This window comes from Elgaria multicarinata, chromosome 3, assembly GCF_023053635.1.
Source record: "Elgaria multicarinata webbii isolate HBS135686 ecotype San Diego chromosome 3, rElgMul1.1.pri, whole genome shotgun sequence".
Lineage (NCBI taxonomy): Eukaryota > Metazoa > Chordata > Lepidosauria > Squamata > Anguidae > Elgaria > Elgaria multicarinata.
In genome coordinates, this window is record NC_086173.1 from 146,219,897 (window position 1) to 146,234,536 (window position 14,640).

Below are 14,640 nucleotides of genomic sequence, written 5' to 3' on the forward strand. Positions count from 1 at the left end.
TCTTCATGCCCCCATATTTTTTACAGTACAGCCCTATGAAATTAAAAGATAACAATTGAATCAAAAAGTATATTTTAAAAATGTAAACAAAATACTTATTCACTACTGCAATCATATTTTTAATTACAGTCATCGCTTTCATTACAAATCTCACTTAGTCCTAAGTCGTCTTCATCATCATCTTTGAACTGTCCCATATTATTACATTGGTCAGGATCACCTTCACATCTACACATCTCGGTACACCTTAAGCCATACTGTTGTCCCTTAACCAGGGATTTATTTAAGAAGGCTTATTTTGCTGCCTTCGTTACATCCTCGAGTAGCCGTCCAGCGGAGCTCTTCCGGGTGGTCCGGGGGCTGCTAACATCATCCCCAGCAAATGGGGCCCTGGCTCTGTCAAGGACCCGCTGTGACCTTCTTGCATCACACTTTGAGGACAAGATCGCTTCTCTCCGCAGCGAGCTTGACGTTGTTTTTAGTGCAGCTCCAGTTGAGGTGTCCGATGCCACCATCTGCCCAATTTTGTGGGATCAATTCCAGTTATTGCGGCCTGATGATGTGGACAAGGTGCTTGCAGCAGTGCGACCGACCACTTGCCCTCTCGATCCCTGTCCCTCCTGGCTTATAAAAGCAAGCCGAGGGGGTCTCTCAGGGTGGGTCCAAGGGGTGATAAATGCTTCTCTCTGGGAAGAGATGGTCCCTGCTGTCCTTGAGGCAGTAGTGCGACCACTCCTGAAGAAGCCCACCCTGGACCCGATGGTATTAGGCAACTACCGCCCAGTTGCTAACACTTCTTTTTTAGGGAAGGTACTTGAGAGGGTGGTGGCGGAGCAACTGCAGGCACTCTTGGAAGATACTGATTATCTAGATCCATTCCAGTCTGGGTTCCGATCTGGTTACGGGCCTGAATCAGCCTTGGTCGCCCTGATGGATGACCTTTATCGAGAGAGGGACAGGGGGAATGCAACCCTGTTAATCCTGCTCGATCTTTCAGTGGCTTTTGATACCATCAACCATGGTATCCTCCTGGATCGACTCCGTAGGATGGGCATCGGAGGCACTGTTTTACAGTGGTTCCGGTCCTACCTACGGGGTCGTTTTCAGAGAGTAGCATTGGGTGACCAGTCCTCAGCCTCTTGGCAATTCAGCTATGGAGTGCCGCAGGGCACCATCTTGTCCCCAATGTTATTTAACATCTATATGAAGCTGTTGGGAGTGGTCATTAGGGGATTTGGAGCTAAATGCCATCAATACGCTGATGATATGCAGCTCTATCTCCCTGTGACAACTGAATCAGGTGAGGCTGTGCAGGTCCTGGACCAGTGCCTAGACTCAGTAATGGGCTGGATGAGGGCCAATAAACTGAGACTGAATCCTGGCAAGACGGAAGCCCTGTGGGTGAGTGGTTCCCGAGTCCAGGAGACAGGCTCATTGCCTGTTCTGGATGGGGTTGCTCTGCCTCTGAAAGAACAGGTTCGTAGTTTGGGGGTACTCTTAGACCCATTTCTGTCGTTGGAGGCTCAAGTAGCCACCACGGCTCGGAGTGCCTTTAACCATCTTCGGTTGGTTCGCCAACTACGGCCTCTCCTGGACAGGGATATCTTGACCACGGTGGTACAGGCATTGGTAACCTCAAGATTGGATTATTGCAACACGCTCTATGTGGGGCTGCCCTTGAAGCTGCTCCGGAAGCTGGAGCTAGTGCAGAATGCTGCAGCTCGGCTGTTGTCTGGAGCTGCCCCTTTCCAGCATGTAACTCCTCTGCTGAGGGAACTGCACTGGCTGCCTATTCGCTACCGGGCCAGGTTTAAGGTTCTTGTACTTGTGTACAAAGCCCTAAACAACTTGGGACCAGGATACCTGAGAGAGCTCTGCCTTCTCCCTTACCAACCTGCCCGGTCACTGAAGTCATCCGAGGGCCTGCTCCTGGTGGTTCCACCTAGATCCATCCTCCGATTGGAATCCACCAGGGGAAGAGCCTTCAGCGTGGTGGCGCCCCGCCTGTGGAATTCCCTGCCTCTGGAGGTCAGGCAGGCTCCGACCTTGTATTCCTTTCGGCGCCTCCTGAAAACATCTTTATACCAAGAAGCCTTTCTTTAACATGCAGCCTTGGATTTCTGATTTTTGCTTCTTTTTAAATTTTGTTTTAACTGTTTTATTCTGTTTTTATTTTCATTTTACCTTGTACACCGCTCTGAAATTTTTCAATGGGGAGCGGTATATAAATATTCTAAATAAATAAAATAAATAAATTTAAAGGCCCGCTTCCCAGGCACATTAATAGCCAATCAAACACATGAAGCTAGAGAATACACTTAATCCATTTACTTCCGATACTGCAATATGGGGGTGCTCTCCAGTTCCACAAGATGGAGGCACCCAGAACAAAGGAATCTCACAGTATATATAGGCCCTGACTACAAGAGGGTGTTAGTCTCTTTCTAACCCTTCTATTGGTCAGTTCTGGATTAGCAAGTTAAGTTACATTCAATTTTCAAGTGCACAATCTCAACGAGTCATAGGTTACATTCAACGCTCTTTTGGTCGAAAGTTTTTCCCTTTGTCTGCTAGGACATGATGTCTAGCATTAAGGAATGCAAAGCTGGCATATAGCCACATATAGCCACCCTTTTGCAGAGAAGCCATCTTTAACTCTTGGCACGTTACATTCATTAGAGACATGAAATCTCTCCCTGGGGCCATCAATTCAACTGACATATACATGGATGTTCTGTGTTTCGAAAGCCTATCATGTTATCAGTTTCACTTGCAATTCTAGTTAGTTCCGAATTAGCAAGAAAGAATTGATTCCGAGCAGTCTCATTAAGTGTTATACCAACAAGTCCTCCGTGTACCTTAAGTTTTCAATTTTGATGTTCTAGGGCTTCATCAGCGCCAAGAGCACAAAATGGCACTGAACTTCTGTTCACGACCCAATTCCCCTCCATGAATTGCTTCCAAATCTCTGGATCTTCTGACTCCAAGTTTTCCATCTCTGAAAGGTATAGGGCGATCATCCGTGCATAATTCAGGCAATTAAATGCAAAGAATACTTCACAAACTCGTGGAGGGATGCCAAGCCCAGTGTCCAATCCAATGTTCTTATAGCTCTTATGAAGCTCATCATTGTTTGCACCATATCCATATATGTGCACGCTAGTCTGAAAACAGGCTCTCTGGCCTTTATTGTTGTGGAAAATTTGTCTATTTCAACAACAATCTTTTTTTCTTTTATGGTAGAAATTAAAGTGGCATGTGCCGTTTGAAGCTCTTCTTTATTTCCAGCTGTCAAGCCCTCAACCACTTCTTGGAAAAGAGTCTTCACACAGTCTAGTTTTCCAGGATATTCTTCCTCAAATTCTTCTAGAAGCAAACTAGTCAATGCAGCGACGGTGGTTATGTGAGCTTCAATTGCTCTTCTTATGTGTTTTCCATAAAGGATTTGTTTCATCGTTGCTGCAGAATATAAATAACATTCCACCCATAACTCAGGTATACCAGATCCTTGTTTAAGTTCTCCGATTGTGCGCAGTTGAGCAATTATAATATGTAGCTCAACAGGTTTCAAAAGACATTTTCCCTTATAGTCTTCGACAGCCATTTTAAGTTGTTTCAGTGGCTTGTAAAGAGCCATGTCAACTGTGACAACTATCTTTGTTTTCATGGCCTGCACTGAACTGGTGTGAGGTACTGAACTGGTGTCATGCACTAAACTGCTGCGATGAACTGTACTGTTAAGTTTCTCCAGTTTCCTCATGACAGTACGCTGCAATGATTGGTTGGTGACTCTGGAATCATAGGTAGCACGGCTGCTCTTGAGACAGGTTTCTCTTTTTTTAAAAAAAAAAAAAAAATCTTTTTATTGACTTTTACATCAGTTAACAAATTAAAAAAAAAACCTAATACATAAACATAAAATAGCATTTATATCATATATTCAAATTAATCTATTAAACATATTCATGCTAAACATAAAAGTGCACCCCCCACCTCGGGATCTCATTTCTGTTTCCCAAAACTCATAGTTTCTTCTGTTGGTGGTTTCCCGCTTCCCTTAAAAAACACAAATACTAAGAACTTTTCCCAGATTCCCTCAAAATCATTCTTTTTTGCTAAACCTCTTTTCATTTTAATATTACATGTCAATTTATCATTTTATCAGGTTTATCAGGTCGATTTATCAGGTTTCTCATCTACTATGAGGCTGTTATAGCCAAACCACGTTAGAGAATATGTAGTAGATGTCTTGTTGGCAGTCAGTATGTAACCTCTTAGAAAAAACCAAGCAGCATCAATAAGTACAGCCTTGTTAAGAATTGCCAGGGAGTTCATTTGTTTGCGTGAACCCACAGGCAGTGGGCAGCAGGTTTTCCAGTTGGGTGGGTTTGGACATGCAAGTACAGTTGGTAGAGCAGTGTCAAAGGTTTCTCCTGGCCAATCCTTTGACGAAGCTAATGACAGTGGTGTAATGGGATCACACTCTTTCATAACTTGATACACCGTTATGACGGTCCCATGAAGTGTTCTTCTACCATCTGCTGTGTCTTCAGAGAAGTCAAGGTTGTCAGAACTTTTTGGCACAATGTCTGGTGGGATGTAAACGCCATCATTTTCATGAATGCTTTTCAAAACACTTGATGCGATTTGCATTTCTAACCATAGGACCCGTTTATAACCAATGCTACAGCCGACACCATGCACGATATTTTCTAGGAACTGGCTGCGGGTTGACCCATGAATTGTCAGACCATCGGCAACCTGAAGTGGTAAGTCTCTCGTATGATGAAACTGAGTAGACTGCTTGTTTTCTACTTGCCTACGAGAGAGACAATTTGACATCAGAATTTGTGACATGTGACAAGCTCGCCTTTCCACTTCTTCATGTTTTTCCTTCTTCTTTGATGAAATGTCTCTTTTCCCCCAAATGCACCACTTAAAGAAGCTGTTAAGTTCATTTGGAATAATATCAGTGAGATCGTATGGTACAGAACCATCAAATGTCCATGGCTTTGAATGTAATACAAGATTTCTGATGATGTTTGCAGACTCAAACAAAACATTCAGTTCTCTCATCTTTTGATCTCCGTAACTTTCAGCCTCTGCTATCAGTTCTTCCCTTGTACACTTCACTGAAACTCTCTCTGATTTGTTATGCTGCCTGGGTTGAGAGAATTCGATTTCCTTGTCTGACAGCTCTGTCTCAATAAATATTTTCAATTGCTTACGTGACATATTAGCTGACTCTTGCACATTATTTGAAGAACAAATAGACTTGTATGTTTCTTCAAGGATGTCCATTCCAAAAACTTGCCCCACTGAAAGTTTCTCTTCAAGAATATTGATGAATTCGACTTTGCTGCCATTAACGAAACACATCTTCCCTTATTGGAATGTTCTTCATTGAATCTATGCTCTTGAGATCGAAGAATGTTCATGACATATTCGGTCCAACATTTTCGATGATACATTACAACAATTGCATATGCATCATTCATATTTATTGCTTCACTTAACCTTACACTAAATTTATCATCAGTTTTAAGTTCTATAGCTTGACGTAAGTTTCTACCAGTTTTGTCAGTTGAAACCTCCCTTAGTTTTTCTTTCCTTGGGGCTGGCTGATCACAAAAAAAGCACTTGTCCTTTTCATAAGCTACAGTTTGTGACCGAGTATACTTAGCATTCTGTGCAGAGATTGAATGTCCCTGAGGTTGAATGCACTCTGTAGAAGGCGTTGATTGCAGAAACTCGTACCTTTTCTGAAGTCTTTCAATTAATATTTTGTGGATAACAGATTGGTAACATGATCAATGCCACTTCACACTGTTGTGTTTCAGTGTCTCAAAATTAAAGTCAATGCCAAAAATTTTTCACAATTCTGTCACTGTTTACTTTGCCATATTTTGCTCGCTTTGTAAGGCACTCAACAATTTTTTCATAACTGTCATTTGAAGGTTGTGAAACTCATCCCTTGGATGATTGAGAACTACAAATGAAACAGCATGGCTTATTGTCTGCCTTCCTTTTCTTCTTCAAGTTAACATCAAACACAGGCTCCATTTTGAGTCTATTCATAAATCACTATGAAGCAATAGAGAAAATTAATACATTAATTGGGCTATTGGTTTAGAATTTTTTTTCAAACAAAATATAATTGTAAATTGTGTAGCAAAAATAAAGCAAGTTATGGGGTTATTTCAACCACTAATCTTTTTAGAAGAAATGTTCAGGAAATATCATACAGGAACCTTAAAAGTAAACCAAGATGACAGTTTGCCCTGCGGGGGTGGGGGAAGAGTCCAACAGGAGCAGGCTGCGATGTTTCCTCCACCTGCTCCTGTCCCCATGGTGGTTTTTCTTCCCCACAGGGCCAAGATGACAGTTTGCCCTGCGGGGGTGGGGGAAGAGTCCAACAAGAGCAGGTCACGATGTTTCCTCCACCTGCTCCTGTCCCCTTGGTCCTCCTTCTTCCCCACAGGGCCAAGATGACAGTTTGCCCTGTGGGGGTGGGGGAAGAGTCGAACAGGAGCAGGCCATGATGTTTCCTCCGCCTGCTCCTGTCCCCTTAGCCCTGAGCTTCTCCCTGCGGGCACCTTGCTCCTCACAGTGCTGGTATCCCATAATTCAGGCTGCAGCTCCGGGACTGAGAGGGATGCCTGGAGTTCCTGCAACAGGTGTGGGGCCCTGGCACCGTCTCCTGACTCCACAGTGGTCTCAGCAGCAGCAGAAGCACACACCGCTGTAGCACTGCTATTCCTGGCCAGTGGCACGCTGGTCACCTGAGGACGCTGTTGAACTTGCAGCTCCACCACACGCTTCTTGGCCAGTTCTGGAGAAAGCACCTGAAAGCACAGCAGAAGGTCAGTGGGGGAGACCGTGTCCAATGAACTGGAGAGCAGGAACATGCAGTGAAAGCGGTTCTTGAGCACCTCAGCCAGGTGCAGGTTTTCAGGATTCACTCGTGTGCTATGAGACACCGAGTCTAGCACCTCCATAGTAGTAGAGTTCTCCTTGCTGATGCTCACGAGGAACTTGACAAGTTTCTTGTGGGGTTCCTTTACAAAGTAATAGACTGTCGGTACTTTCTGCTTCTGGGGTAGGGGGACTGGCAAATACAGGAAAGGATCGAACGTGATGGACACCTTTGAGCACACAGGGCACACTAGCTTGGATTTGTACAGGCCCTGGAACAGGTCCACAATGAAGGAATTGTTCCTTAGTTTGCGCCGCTGCCAGGCCTCTTCTGCAATGACCTCGTCTGGCTGTCCATCCGAGTCCACCGTTTCTATGAAGGGCTTGATATAGACATGGTTCAGGTCCTCATGGAGCCCATCCAGCAGGAAAGCCATGAATTCCTGGACATCGTGTTGAGCATAGCCTGTGAACTGGCTTGCCTTGCTGGCCGCAATCGTGTTCAGCTTGGAAGGTGTGGTTTGTGCCTTTCCAGAGTGCCCTCAAAAGCACAGCAAAGCCAATAGCCAGGTGCCTCCCAGTTCCCAGTGGGTTATTGTAATTTATTTCAGACTCGAAGGTGCGATCATAGAAGTAGTCCTGCAACTCCCAGCTGTTGGAGAGAGACTGGATAACACTGTTCATGAAGCAGTACTGGACTTTGCTGCAGGAACTCTCGATGTCCTTGTAGAACTGGCAGCTCCACTGGCGGCCCTCAGATAACTTGACGACACAAGTGGTGTCTGTGAAAGACGTATCTACTTCCTCTGCCTTGGGGACCCCATTGTCCATGTTTCACAATGACCTCGTGGTTGTTCTGCTTCCAGCCCAGCAGCAGGTCTTTCTCTGAGTCACTGCCAACTGGCCTCTCGCCTTCCTTACTCTCCTGATTCGTTCGGTCCTTCTGCTTCTTCTTGCTGGTCGCATCTTCCACTCCCCGTGCTGTTCTCCTCTGCCCAGGGATGCTGCCCAGGCACTACTGGACATTTTCAGCCATTTGGATGAAACAAACGGCCCGCCGGGGTCAGTGACGGGGTCTGGGCCAGGGGTTCGACGCTTTCTTCCCGAGCCAGCTATCTTGGCGACTCTTTGTGATCAATCTCTCTCACAAGGAACAAATGCCCCCAGTGCAGAATGCCTTAGTCAACTTCCTCCATGTTGCTGTAGGATGGAGTGGGGCGCTCTGCAACTTCAGGGGCGATGCTGGTTCCAAAGGGTGGCGAGCTAATTCCCTGATTGGCTGCTGCCTCAGCAGATGGGGCCAAGTCAGCCTGAGGGTCTGAGGGATGAGGTGGCCCTCGTGGGGGTCTCTCTACAGGGGAGTTTCGTTGGCGGTAGAAGAGCACATAAGCATATCGTGTCACCACCTGGCTTTCATCTACTATGGTGACAGTGCTGTTGCTGAAATGGCAGAAAGAGGTTCGTTCCCCTGGAGGACTGTGCCAATTTTATCCTTCAGGGTGGAATCAGACTCGTAGACCTTCAGCGGATGCAACCTAACTTTTATTTCTCGAGAAAGACCAGACAACCAGCAAGCTAACGCCCTGCAGGGTCTGGCCCTGAACAATCTAAAAGTAATTTTTTATATTAGCATACGAACAATGGGGATGAGTGACAATCATGTGAGGTTACTTCGGAGTCACACGTTTAAACGCCACGTTGCTGTTGCTGGGCAGAGTTTGCACTCAGAACATAAACCTTTGCTCCCAGCAAAGGTTTATGTTCTTAGGCACGAATGTGTATTCAGGGTCTTGTGATTAGCTAATTCAAGCAGGCATTTTGCAATTTATTCTACAGTGCTATCGTCAAAGAGCTGCCAACCCACATCAGTTTTTAATCAGTATTTCATGTATTTTATATTTACTGCTGTTCCCTGCCTCGATCAAAATGGAGAGGCGGGTAAGAAATTATTATTATTATTATTATTATTATTATTATTATTATTATTATTATTATTATTATTAGCGTGTTGTCCAAACTCAGCTAATAACTTGGGAGACAACCTGAAATTCGCCTCCTCTAAAAACCAGGGTGTCTTTTCCTGGCCTCATAAGGCAGCTCCCTTTCCACGCAGCTCTCAGGCCGTGTGTCCAAGTCTGGCTCAGAGAAGCCTGAATCCAAGCTTATTTATTTATTTATCATATTTATACCCTACTCCTAAGCCAAAAAAGGCTCTCGGAGCGGCTAACACTTAGCAAAAAAGTCCCTGCCCTCAGGCTTACAGTCTAATAAAACATGACACACAAGGAAAAAGGAGTCCAGGAGGGAAGAGGGAGAAATTAAGTGGACCGGGAACAGGGCTGATGGGATTGTCCTGCTCCCGAAAGAGGGGAGTCCAACAGGAGCAGGCCACAATGTTTCTTCTGCCTGCTCTTGTCCCCTTGGTCTTTCTTCTTCCCCACAGGGCCAAGATGACAGTTTGCCCTGTGGGGTTGGGGGAAGAGTCCAACAGGAGCAGGCCGCGATGTTTCCTCCACCTGCTCCTGTCCCGTGTGGAGCATACCCTGTGAACTGGCTGGCCTTGCTGGCCACAATCGCCTTCAGTTTGGAAGGCTGGAAGGTGTGGTTTGTGCCTTTCCAGTTTGCCCTCAAAAGCACAGCAAAGCCAATAGCTAGGTACCCCCCAGTTCCCAGTGGGTAATTGTAGTTTATTTCGGACTCAAAAATGTGATCATGGAAGTAGTCCCGCAACTCCCTGGTGTTGGAGAGAGACTGGATAACACTGTTCATGAAGCAGGTATTGCCCACTTCCATGAGCCCTGTGAAGCCTGGCAGACACACATTCTTGTCCTCCTCTTCCTCCTCCTCCTCCTCCTCCTCCACACTTTTGCTGCTGAGAGGGCTGTGGGTCATTGGTGGGACCATGCACGTTGGCTTCGGTGAGGGCACCAGCGGTTCCTGCTTCACTGGCACATGCTCAGACACTCTCTGAGCAGCTACGCCATCCAGGCCTCTCCCCTCTGCTCCTGGCTTCTCCTTCTCACCCGCTCATGCCTCCTCTTTAGTGGACAGAGGTTGCTGGTTATTTCCAGGTTGGCTTTTATCCAGCAGGGTAGGGCCTGTTGGCATGGCAACCTTCGCACCACCCACTGCACCTCGTGTTGCAGGAGCCTCCAGGCCCCCCCAGCGCTGGCTGTGCCATTTCTTCAAGCAGACGTCGATGCGGGCGGGGGTGAAGTTATATTTGCGCAGGCCTGGCTCTATGAGATTCCCGAGTTTTACTTGCCACCTGAATACTGTATGAGAGCCACAGCCTGGATGCAATCGCAGAAAGTTGACGTCACTTGTCTGGAAGCTTAGCCCCGAGCTTCTCCCTGCAGGCACCTTGCGCCTCACAGTGCTGGTATCCCCTAATTCAGGCTGCAGCTCCGGAGCTGAGAGGGATGCCTGGAGTTCCTGCAACAGGTGTGGGGCCCTGGCACCACCTCCCGACTCCATGGTGGTCTCAGCAGCAGCAGAAGCAGCACACACCGCTGTAGCACTGCTATTCCTGGCCGGTGGTGCTTGTTTCTCAGGAGGTTGGGGCTGCAAGCCTTGTTCGGGCGACAGCCGGCCCACCTGCAGGGGCAGCTGGAACATGCTGACCGAGTACCTGGCATAGCCTTCCAGAAGCTGGGCCAGCCATGCATAGGTGAGGCGTGACTCGGGCACACTGATGAGGAAAGGGAAGCCAATGTTCTCAGGGCGACACAAGTTTTGTGGTCGGACCAGTGTGTTCTCTGACACGTTGCGTTGCAATATCCAACGCGGTAGCACCGAGTACAGCGCTTCAGCTTCTCCTCCTCTGACTGCTGCTTCTTCTCACAGGCAGCACATTTGGTGATGGGCACGCTGGTCACCTGAGGACGCTGTTGAACTTGCAGCTCCACCACACGCTCCTTGGCCAGTTCTGGAGAAAGCACCTGAAAGCACAGCAGAAGGTCAGTGGGGGAGACCGTGTCCAATGAACTGGAGGGCAGGAACATGCGGGGGAAGCAGTTCTTGAGCACCTCAGCCAGGCGCAGGTTTTCAGGATTCACCCGTGTGCTATGAGACACCGAGTCTAGCACCTCCATAGCAGTAGAGTTCTCCTTGCTGATGCTCACGAGGAACTTGACAGGTTTCTTGTGGGATTCCTTTACAAAGTAATAGACAGTTGGCACTTTCTGCTTCTGGGGTAGGGGGACTGGCAAATACAGGAAAGGATTGAACGTGATGGACACCTTTGAGCACACAGGGCACACTAGCTTGGATTTGTACAGGCCCTGGAACAGGTCCACAATGAAGGAATCGTTCCTCAGTTTGTGCCGCTGCCAGGCCTCTTCTGCAACGACCTCGTCTGGCCGCTGGGTGGGAGAAAGGAGTTGAGGCCTTCGCTGAAGGCAGACACAGCTTCTAGCCCCTGTGGAGCCTCAGAGGAACTGGCAGGCGGTGGGATCTCTTTCTCTGGGCAGGGCACATGCTGATGGGACAATGGGCGTTACTAGACAAGACTCTAGCGCGCGTTACCTTCTGCAGTCACATCGAGGCTTCCAGATGACGTTCACGAGGATCCGCCATTATCCTGCGGTGAAGCCTCTTTCTCCCGACTTTAAAAAAGTGAGTTCTAGTGCGCCTTTTCCTGCCATCCCGTGGTAATTCGGAGTACATGTGGGAGGATGTGAGGTCACTGCGGTCCGCACTGGGCAGGAAAAGGCGTGCTAAGGGGGAGTGGTCAGCGGCTTCGGTCAAGCCGCCTCCGCCATTTGCATGCAGTCCGCCAGCTGGGGCAGCGCAGTGGAGCGGCTTTTTTTTTTATTCCCCCAGTGACAGTTTGCGCAGGAACAGAGGACCGGAAAAGTGGCTGGTGACTCCTTGCGGTGGGCAGCTACCGTGGCCGCATAATGGCGGTGCTGTACGCTGCCTGTTAGTGTGGGTACCAGGCTGGCAGAGGGCAGAGCTGTTTGTGGGCTGCTGCCATGGCTACGGCCAGATGTGGGTTGGCTTCTTGGGATGGGGCACAGGGCACAGAGGCGGTCATCGCCGCCGACACCTCAGAGGCATGATGGGAGATGTAGGCACAGAGTGGCCATGCAGACGATTGACCTCGGGTCATATGACACCCGCCATGACCCCCATCAGGAAGTGAGCGCATCAATGTTGACCCTCAACAGCACCAGCAGCACTTCAGCTGGCACTGCCACTGTCGCCGCCGCCGGCGGCTCAGCGCCGCATCGCTGACGGCTGCGCAAGTTTGCGGTCTTTTGGACTTGCGCAAACCGTGCAGCGAGCAAAAAAAAAAGCCGCGGCAATCAGGCCGGTGTGGCTGCGCAACCGTGTTCGCGGCGGCAGCAGCACAACCTCAAACTTCCGCCACAAATCGAAGGCAGGTGTGGATCATGAGGCGTCACGGCTGAACGGGAAAATCCGCTTTCACCGCTCCTCAACGACGGAACACCTGGTAGGTCTAGCAAAGCCCAATGTCTCTGCAGGAGCTGAAGGCAGCTGTATTTCCTTGGGCACGACTCTCCAGGTTGTCAGCCTTTACATTCAAGGAAGCATTTCCCTGGGCTCCCCAGCCATTCCTCTGGCTGTCGACCTTCTCACAGAGCCCTGTGGTGCTTACACTGCTGCTGCTGCCGCTCCCTTCCTCCGCAGACGGAGTGGCATTGACACACACTGCCCTTTTGGCACACGGGCCAGCTGGCAGCCCCAAGCTAGCTGGGTTCTTCCCTCCTGAGGTCTCAGGGACTCGCTTTGGGTTGGAGGGCTCTCTTTCCCCCCGGGTGGTTCCATGGCGCTATCAGGCTGAGGCTCCACAGGTCCTTCCCCCCCAGAAGGGGGCTTCTCCTTGCCGTTCCCCTTACATGCAGCCCTCTTGGTCTGCTCCCTTGAGCCATCTTTGCACCACTTCGAGAGCGAAGGCCAAGCGTGCAAAGGGATCTTCTTCTGTAGCACCAGCTGCATGACATTGCCCTTCTTGTACTGGACTTTGCTGCAGGAACTCTCGATGTCTGCGTAAAACCGGCAGCTCCACTGGCGGCCATCAGGTAACTTGACGACACAACTGGTGTCTGTGAAAGACATATCTACTTCCTCTGCCAAGCCAGCTATCTTGGCGACTCTTTGTTCCTCTCTCACAGGGAACAAATGCCCCCAGTGCAGAATGCCTTAGTCAACTTCCTCCATGTTGCTGTAGGATGGAGTGGGGCGCTCTGCAACTTCAGGGGCGATGCTGGTTCCAAAGGGTGGCGAGCTAATTCCCTGATTGGCTGCTGCCTCAGCAGATGGGGCCAAGTCAGCCTGAGGGTCTGAGGGATGAGGTGGCCCTCGTGGGGGTCTCTCTACGGGGGAGTTTCGTCGGCGGTAGAAGAGCACATAAGCATATCATGTCACCACCTGGCTTTCATCTACTATGGTGACAGTGCAATCGTCAAAGAGCCTCCAACCCACATCAGTGCGCTGGCTGTTCTTGTCACTGGGAAGCCGGGCATAGGCTGTATTGTGCCCACCAATCATGCCCAACAGTGTGTCCGGATGTGTATGCACTGGGTAGAAAGATGACTTGGAGGCCCCTTGGGTTTTCTCAGTTTACTGAACTCGAGTAAAGGGTAAACATTGTTGCTCACGCATATGCAATGTCATGCCCCTCCCTAGTTGAGGGGATGTTTTATGCATTCATGTTATCAGCACCATCAGCCAGTGCCGTCTTAACGCATGGGCACACTGGGCAGTTGCCCGGGGCCCCCACGAGCATAGGGGCCCCATGCTAATCTATGCACAGACCAGAATTTAACACTAATTTTAACATTTGCAGAAATGAAACACAACGTTTTGAGCGGAGCACAGAAGAGGAAAAGAGCAGCAGAAAAGAAAGAGAAAACGAGCAAACTTCCAAAATTAACATCTTGGTTCAATCCAAGTGCAATGTCAGCCACTAGTACTGCTCCTTCAACTATATCATCCACATCTACATCCACTCCTGCACCCAATCTTCCAGTTCCATCAGACATAATGGTATCATTACCTGTTCCTGCAGCTGAGGACATTCCACAAGAGGAAATGCCCAAATGTGAAACTGTAAAGGAGTTTGCGATCCAAGACACAGATCCTGGATTATGGGACATTAGCAATACTAACACAGCGGATTACTGGATTTGAAGTGGGCCGACATCATGTCAGAATCATGATAGCAACCTTTCAAACTCACGCAGAGTGTATAAAGAAGATGGAGGAGAGAATACCCGGACAAGGTATTTATCAAAAACTGTGTTCAAACGTGAACTGCGGAAGTGGGCAGCAGCGTTTGAACTGGCTTTCACTCATGTGTATGAAAAATGACATCCTGAAGACCATTGACTTCAAGCCAATTATAAAGGAATTCTCTGCAAAGAAAGTTCGCAAATGTTTGTGTTGAACACTTGATCAATAATAAATAATTCATAGTAATTTCATACTGTGTGCCTATGGCATCTCCGTCAGTATGATTTACCAACTAAGTACCATTTTTATGTTGAAATTGTTGTTTTTCAAGTTCAAGGCTCGCGTTATATTGTCCAATTGTTTGTATTGATTAATCTTTGCTGTACAGCATGTTTTTTTTTTAATGTCAAAACACTGATTTTGTTGGAGGTACCAATAAATATACGTTTATTTTATCGATAATTTACATTTCTATTCCTGTGAGTGGTTGTGTAGGCAGGGCCCAGTGCACTGCTTTGCCTGGGG

General features: G+C 48.2%; 2 protein-coding genes across 2 annotated transcripts in view; one reads left to right on the top strand and one right to left on the bottom strand.

The window, feature by feature from the left end:
• Positions 1–4,505: 4,505 nt before the first annotated feature.
• LOC134395498 (ubiquitin carboxyl-terminal hydrolase 19-like) lies at positions 4,506–13,431 on the bottom strand. Its single transcript, XM_063121662.1, is given in 7 exon segments — positions 4,506–4,547; positions 6,609–7,397; positions 9,475–10,606; positions 10,711–11,272; positions 12,436–12,702; positions 12,705–13,044; positions 13,312–13,431. Coding segments are annotated over 7 exon segments (3,252 nt in total).
• Positions 12,407–14,640, top strand: part of POLR1H (RNA polymerase I subunit H) — a 64,158-nt gene continuing 61,924 nt past the window's right edge. The window contains exon 1 of the mRNA XM_063122252.1: positions 12,407–12,410. The gene's annotated coding sequence lies outside the window, so the exon portion shown is untranslated. The remainder of the gene's footprint in view (positions 12,411–14,640) is intronic.